This window comes from Macadamia integrifolia, chromosome 2 (assembly GCF_013358625.1).
Source record: "Macadamia integrifolia cultivar HAES 741 chromosome 2, SCU_Mint_v3, whole genome shotgun sequence".
Classification (NCBI taxonomy): domain Eukaryota; kingdom Viridiplantae; phylum Streptophyta; class Magnoliopsida; order Proteales; family Proteaceae; genus Macadamia; species Macadamia integrifolia.
In genome coordinates this window covers 18,166,706-18,174,625 of record NC_056558.1, presented here as the reverse complement: position 1 = coordinate 18,174,625, position 7,920 = coordinate 18,166,706, and the positions used below count along the sequence as shown (strand labels likewise).

Genomic DNA, 7,920 nt, shown 5'->3' with positions numbered 1-7,920 from the left:
AATGAGAGCAATCTCTGTGGTATCAACAACATTAATGGAATAACATGAATATGCTTTTTGATTTTATAAGGGGGTTGAATGGGCCAGTCTAGTCTTTAGATGCAGGGGCCACATGACTAAGTAGCAATCTCTTTATGAAATAAATATGGAGAGGGTGGTTGGACACCGATTGAAAACTTGAGGGAGCATGGTTTTTATCTGGCAATGTTGGGGCTGTGCTAAAATATAGAGGTGGGCAAAATGATTTTCATCCTGTTGATGCTTCTAGGTGTGTTCTTATTTGTCCTATGTTCCTGATAGAAAAATTCTCTAGAATTTTTATAATTCAATTCAATTATGAAATAAGGAGAAAGTTTTTGTTAACCTTTAGATTTCCATGGTAATGGAAAACTGGACCCATTGAATAAATGGTTTTAAATGTAATTCAAATTATTCATAAGAACATTATGTAATTTCAAATTGCATTTTTCAATATCAACAATAGGGGTAGTGGTGTCAGCCTTGAAAAAGACGACTTTTTCGTTGTTCTTTTCCCTTAAACATAAACAGTTAAAAGGATGTAAATGGATAGTTGAAAATCTAAGCTGATTTTTGTTTGTAAATATGTATTCATCTCCATACTAAAGGACAATCTCCAAATATATGAAGTTTCCAATTCCATCTCTAGTTGTGAAAGTTATAACCTATGGATGCCTAAGACCCATTAAACCATGAAAATTATTTACAACCTATAAAATAGATTTTAACGAATTAATTTTCAAACGAGAAAACTAACAATCCATCCACTTGCTGTAGCTTCTTGTGCTAATACCTTGAACATAATGGGCCTAGCAGCTACAGATGCTTTAACTGATTAAGAGACAGCTACCATACCAGGTAACATCTAAGGATCCAGCCCATGCATGCATAGGCTCTTACATTTCCATCAAATTTGATGGATTTCTATTGGAGATCCATTAGGTATCTACCACACTATCCATCCATTACAGCATGTCTTATGGATTGATTCCTCTAGTACTGCTACAAAGCAAACGCTTTGGACAACTCTTTTCAGTCCTGCCCATATCCCATATCTCAAGTATTGGACCTCTCACATTGCAGTAAAGTGGGAGATCCATCATTTATTTATAATGTTGAGGTACTTGATTGTCCTTAATTTTAATTTTTTTTAATAGGTAAATACGATGTATAAAAGAAAATATCATTAAGTATATTATACGATGTATAATGTTGAGCATGAAAAGATTGGTATATTCACAAAATTATGAATGTCCAAAAAACGAGGAATGTGCTCCAAAGCCATGATATGGTACTGCCATCAAGAAGTATGACCGATTTTGGTAATAATTAGACATGTGCTACATGCATTTCGTTCCTATCAACTTTCTATGCTTTTTGGATCTTTGAGAGGAAAATAATTTAAAACCAACCTCAACTGGCCATTTAAATGTATATGTCTGTTCCAAAGATTGACTGCCACACTAGTGATCAAATCAACTTATTTATGAGAGAGAAGAAAAAAAATAAAATAAGCTAAAATCCATTCTAGCAGCCAATATTGCATTTAATCAATCCCAAGTGGTCCACTTATGGACTACTAGATAACCTAACTCTTTCAAAATAAATAAATAAAATAACTCAACCGTAGCATACCTAATAGTACTAAACCTCACTGAATTGACAAATCGTACCGAATACAAAAATTGTATCAAAATCTAAAATCATATCAAATTACTAATAATATATATATATATATATATATATATATTTTGTGACAAAAATCATATTCATATTAAATAAAAATCATATCCTGAATAAATAATTGTACAAAAATTGTATCAAGGAGCAACCATACCATACTGACTTTTCTTGTTACGATACAATTTCAATACCTACTTTTGATCTGTTGTACCATTGCAAAATCATATTAAATTCTATATGCTATACAGATTGACATTTTTACTCAAAAGGGAAAACATTTGCATTATTTCTCACTTCTCTTGGCCAATAGCCCTATTCGGATTTTAGAATATTGGCACATCCATCAACTGCTTTTGGACATTAAGATATCACCAGGCTTTCCACATTTGGGCCTTGGGGTCAGAGGAGAAGATGCTGTTATTCCTAGCTGTGCAAATATTGACAGTGGCCTGCCCGTTAAGTAGTAGGGATGTTCCCAAATCCAAACAATTTCCAAATTAAGGGTGTTAATTGGTTTGGTTTCAGTGTAGATAGTTCGATGCAAGATTTTTTTAAGTAAAACCAAAATCAAATCATTCAATAAAATCCAAACCATTCATAAACGATTTTCTTATGTTTTCTAATTTTTATCCAAACAACTTTTTTATCCTTAAAACTTTTAGTGAAGTAGATGTAAATTGTAACATTGAGTTAAATTGTTTATTGTTATATATAAATACTAGTAAATACACACATGCAAATGCACGTGTAGCGGAATATTTTTCTTAGAGTGTGTTTGTGTGCATAAACTTTTACTAGTGAATATATATATGACTTAAAATATAGTAAGCCCTACTTGGATTGGAATGATTGAGTAACAGTCTTTTCTTTTAATCAAGAAGATTGTTACTGCTTTCCTTCGTAAGCTTGTGTTGCTATATGGACTATCTAGGCTCTCTTTGGTTTGATTTCTATTTGTATTTATTTGACTTATTTCTATTTGTACAAGTGTTTGGTATAATTTATAGCACTTATTTTTATTTATAATAAATTAGAATAAATCACAAATTGCTCTCAAGCTATTTGTGATTTATGGCAACAAATCATTTATGTTGATTTTTACTACCTTAAATGAGCACTTGTGCTAAACTACTCAAAATCAATAATAAATATGTAACTTCAATAAGTTTTATATTTTTCTAATAAAAACCCTCAAATCTTATCATTTCTCTTGCTCGAAGCTCAAAGATGAAGGTGAAAACTGAAACCTATTTTCTCATTATATAACCTATTTTATAAATAGTAACCAAACGAATACTATTTGTGGTCCATAATTTATTGTCACAAATAATTTCTAAAAAATAGTTAATAAATACAAATAGAAATCATACCAAAGAAAGCCTTAGTAATTCTAATTATTGAGTGGGGAATTGTTTTTCTTTTTAATACTTAAAAGAAAATCTCAATTATTAATCATACAAACAAATTCAAAATACCAAAATCCACATCACCAATACCAAATATATGATTTATCATATAGTAAGCCCTATTTGGATTGGAATGATTAACAGTCTTTTCTTTTAATCGAGAAGACTGTTACTGTTTTTCTTTGTGAGCTTGTGTTGCTATATGGACTTAGTAATTCTAATTATTGAGTGGGGAATTGTTTTGAAAGCACCCAGAGGTGAATTTTAGCTCAATGTTGTTCAACTTTGTTTATGTTGAGTTGTTAGTGTAGAGAGCAAGCACATAGAAGATTTGAAGATTGTTAGTGTTTTACTGCATGAATCATGATGCTATACTATGGTTTTAAAATTTGGGATTGGATTGGCCAAGTCAAATCTGGGATTTGGATCTTCCCTTCTCTTTTTCTTTTTCATATTTTTTGAAAAAAAATTAAATCCTTTTACTTTTTGAGAGACTAATTCCATTTTAATCATGTGAAGGATTAGAACCCTCTTTTTTTATAACACTAAAAATAAGCAGAAAGTAGAAGACTCTTTGAAGTTGAAATTGTTCTAGTTATGAGTTTGTCAAACATATTTGTGGGTTTTTCCCAAAGAATTAGAGTCAAGGTTCTTCATAATTGCAAGGTTATTACAGGATCATTGATAATTGAATAAATAATATAATGAAGTGTGCTTGTGAAAGAAACACAATGCTATGAAAAAATCATGAGTTTTTCAATTCCAAAAGTGGATTAAGTCCATCTGTAAGTTCAATATACTATAGTCTATAGAGAGCGGTGTTCATATGTGTGTGTGTGTGTGTGTGTGTGTGTGTGTGTGAGAGAGAGAGAGAGAGAGAGAGAGAGAGAGAGAGAGATCTTACCTTCTCAGCTCCTTAGCTCTAATAGGATGTGAAAGTTGAAGTTGTGATTTTAACATTGCAATCGTTGTAGAAGGGCTTTAATGGTTGATTTTATTTATAGTGTTATGAATTTTAGTTATAGTTGATATAGGAGAAATTTTATTAGTAATGTGATTCCTAATAGTTATAGGATATATATTAAGATTTGGTTTCTATTTTGCGCATGTTAGATCCTTGTTCAACCTGGACTATCCTTAAGTAGAGGAAACATAAACTCTTGTTCAAAACTGAAAAAAGAATCGTAAGAGGGTTGAAGGGAGAGGAATGTGTAAGAGAGGGAGACGGATAAATAAGGGAATAAGTAAGATATTAGAGAGAGAGAGAGAGAGAGAGAGAGAGAGAGAGAGAGAGAGAGAGAGAGAGAGAGAGAGAGAGAGAGAGAAGGGAAGATTGAACAACTAATTGATAATTTGTAAGATTAAAGAAGGAGTAATACATAGCTATGCTTGTAATAGCTATAAAGTTGGATTATGTTAGTGACTGTGATTTGGAATGGAATTATAAAATCTTTACGACAAAGCACCAAAGTTGGATTATGTTCTTGATTGTGGTTTGGAATGAAATTAATGATTTGTGTACATTACTTTGTGAATTCTTATGTGGAGTTGTTTGTTATTCATCATACATGCTTTCCTAGATTTATATCATTTCTAGGAGTATTAAGTTTGTACGACCTCATTCTTTTTTGTCATTTATCCAGTTATATTTTAGAAGTTTTGGAATGAAACACAAAGACTCCAGCTAGTAGGAGTACTTTCGCTACACCTACGCTTGGTATGGGTCAGGTAAAACTCACATGCTCAAATAAACTTTTGATGAAGTGTTTGATGTCTGAAGCTATTCTAATATGTATTGCAATATAAGAGGATGAATTAGGTATCAATGAACAAAGGAAGAATATCACATGGACCGAGCAAATGGATGAAAAAATGATTCGATGCCTCCAAGTCTAAGTATGGGAGGGAAAAAATATAAGAAATTCTTTCAAAGAGATGGCTTATAATTTAGTTGTTAAAGAGGTGAATTCAAAGCATCCACAACACCATAAGAAATTAGCAAAAGACAATGTGGTCAATTGCTTTAGGACAATTAAGCAGACTTTTAGAAACCTTCTTCTTTGTCTAGAGCAAAGTGGGTTTAGTTTTGATCACGCGGAGAAGAAGCTGAATGTAGAAGACCAAATATGGTATCCATTCGCTGTTAAGGTATATGTTTTAATGATTAATTGCACAAGTATTTAATTGATTTTGTGGTTCACTGATATTATTATCATACATTAATATTTGATTTTCTTTTCTTTTGATTCAGAAAGGAAAATGATTCATGAAGTTGAGAAACATGACTTGGTCCCTGTTTGAAGAACTTAAGGATGTTGTGGGTGAAGACCATGTCACAGTGGAATTTTCTCAATCAAACAGAGATTCTTTCTGTTAGAGAAAAGATAAGGGAACAACTTCTGAAGAACCTAGGTCATACATCCATCCAGTGAATCATATGGAGATTGGTGAGACCGATGGCAGTGAAGATTTAAACACCCAAGTCCCAATGTCCACATCGTATTCTGAAGAGGAGAGTGGAGCTGGTGCGCCTCAAGAGAGAAAGGGAGCGAAGGTAGCATTGGATGGCCAAATATTTGTTGTTGCCGCCTCTGTAGATCGTTTGGCGACTATGGTCCAAGAGAGGCATATCTCTCCTAAATCATTGTTGGATACTATACTAGAAGTAGATGGATTTAGCAAAGATACACTTGACATCGTCTTTGAATTCCTCATAGTAAATGAACCACAAGCAAAGGCATTTTTAGTTAAGGATGTGGAGCAACGGAGGAAGTGGATCTTAAGGTTTCTTGATCAAAGCCATTGATGTGGTAAAATAAATACAATCATTAGCTATTTCATTCAGGTTTAGGCTACGATTGGTTATCACTTGGAACACATTGACATGTTTTTAGTTGCCATAGCATCAGAGTTCATATGGTTTGCACCAAAATGAACACATATCCATTTTATCAATTATGTTTGGATGAGTAATAGAATTTGTTTCATTCCTTAAAAATGTAGAATGAACTACTTTTTACTGAACTGCCAGCATGTCTGAGATGATTCTGTTCGGAATAAGAAATTCGAATTCAAATTCTCATTTTCGGAGTGGCAAAAGTTGTCTCACCTTAAGTTAAGAATCATGGATAAAGAAATGTTCTCTAAGGGTGGTTTTGTTGGTGAAACCTTGTACTTATGTCCTTAACTTGAAAAACTTTTAAATTCTACTTTATTTCTGATCAAAAATAGTTTTCACAATACATGATTCTTTTTTTTTTTTTTTTTTTTTTTTTTTTGTAATTTAATATCTAAATTCTTGCATCTCGTAAGTGCCTTCCTCTTCTTCTTCTTCTGTTTGTTTGTTATATGCAGAGTTTATCTAGGAGGGATACTAACTAAAGGAAATGACAAGGGATTCTTAGAAGTGCAACCAAGTTTATATAATGTTGTGCTTGAAGATGATACTTACAAGGGAGAGATCAAAATTGGCTTTAAATTCAAGCAAATGTATGCAATTCTGTTTTTCAAATATGTTTATGCATGGATTTATGTCAGCCCTTTGAATCTAGAATTAAAGGTAGAAGTGCAAAAGGAAACAAGAGTATGTAATGAGTTGGACAAGGAAAAAATAGAGTCAATATATGGAACAATCCTCGTTTATGGTGAATTCATTGGTTGAAATTTTAAGTGTATATACATGTGAAGAACTGGTTGTTAATTTTCATTTTACTATCAAAGCTGATTGGATGAAAGGGGTGTAACTGGTTACAATTTATTAAGTTTAGTTGGATTACTAGTTTTTTAAAATTTTACATCTATTTTACATCAATTTTACATCCAACTAAACAACTTTGGGAAATTAATTTCACTTCACTTCTGTTTCACTTTTGTTGTGACCAAACGACTCAAAAGGGAAAAAAAATTCCTTCACTTCCTTTGTTTTTCCCATTTCCCTTGCAACCAAACACAACCTAAATTTATTTTTTCTGGGAAAAAAATTCCACTTTACATTAAAAATTTGCATTCCCCTTGCAACCAAACAAAGCCTTATGTACATGCATCCAACTTCTAAGACTCAAGCCCAACTAAAAATCCATAAATAGAGTTCTGTGGGCTCTACTGAAAGGCCCATTTCACTTGGGTAGAAAGGGTCATTCAAATGTCTGCCATAGGGCCCATTAAACAGGTGCTGTAAAAATTGACTTGGGCTGTCTCAACCAACGAGTGTTTTTAAAATCTAACCATGGGCCTAAGCCTTAAATATCTTTGAGTAATAGAGCTACCCACATCCTTAGTATTAGAAGCATGTCCTCTCAGTAATCATGACATTTAAAAATGTTACCCCAAGACCGCCCCCACCTTTTTTTTTTCTTCCAGATTCTGTTATGCCAGTCACAGGGATTCCGACAGTCTTGCTGCCATTGGTCGGCAGTGTTATGGTTCCATGTAGAAGTCAGAAATAATAATCTCACATTGGATGTGAATAACACGATGTAGAAACTTATAGGTAATTGGGCATCCTCTCCTTAACGACTAGCTTTTAAGGAAAAGATCTGCTGAAGTCCTTGAGGGACAACCGGGCTGACCTGCAAGTTCAAGGGAGGTAACATATGCCAATTCTCTCTTGATTAACTGATGATCCCAGGAAACCAAAAACCATCAATACAAAGACACCGTAATACCCCCCAATCCACCATATCAAACCAAACAAGAGAATATAGTACCATACAGGGGCTACAGAATTCTAAAGATCAATAAAGAATAAAACCAAGTTAAAATGGCCAATCAATACTTGCAGTGATAAAGTTTGATCTGTTATTCCTCTGCAACT

General features: G+C 33.0%; 1 protein-coding gene across 1 annotated transcript; it reads left to right on the top strand.

Moving 5' to 3' along the window:
• Positions 1 to 5,042: 5,042 nt before the first annotated feature.
• On the top strand, positions 5,043 to 5,913 carry LOC122064104. Its single transcript, XM_042627821.1, has 2 exons — positions 5,043 to 5,255; positions 5,485 to 5,913. Exons 1-2 carry the CDS (start codon positions 5,043 to 5,045, stop codon positions 5,911 to 5,913), a joined length of 642 nt encoding a protein of 213 aa, XP_042483755.1.
• Positions 5,914 to 7,920: the final 2,007 nt, after the last annotated feature.

Bases quoted from the DNA above. Each gene is read 5' to 3' on its own strand.
- LOC122064104 (XM_042627821.1), top strand. From the start codon at position 5,043: ATGGCTTATAATTTAGTTGTTAAAGAGGTGAATTCAAAGCATCCACAA. The intron at 5,256-5,484 runs GTATATGTTTTA...TCTTTCTGTTAG, and splicing joins GGTATCCATTCGCTGTTAAG to AGAAAAGATAAGGGAACAAC.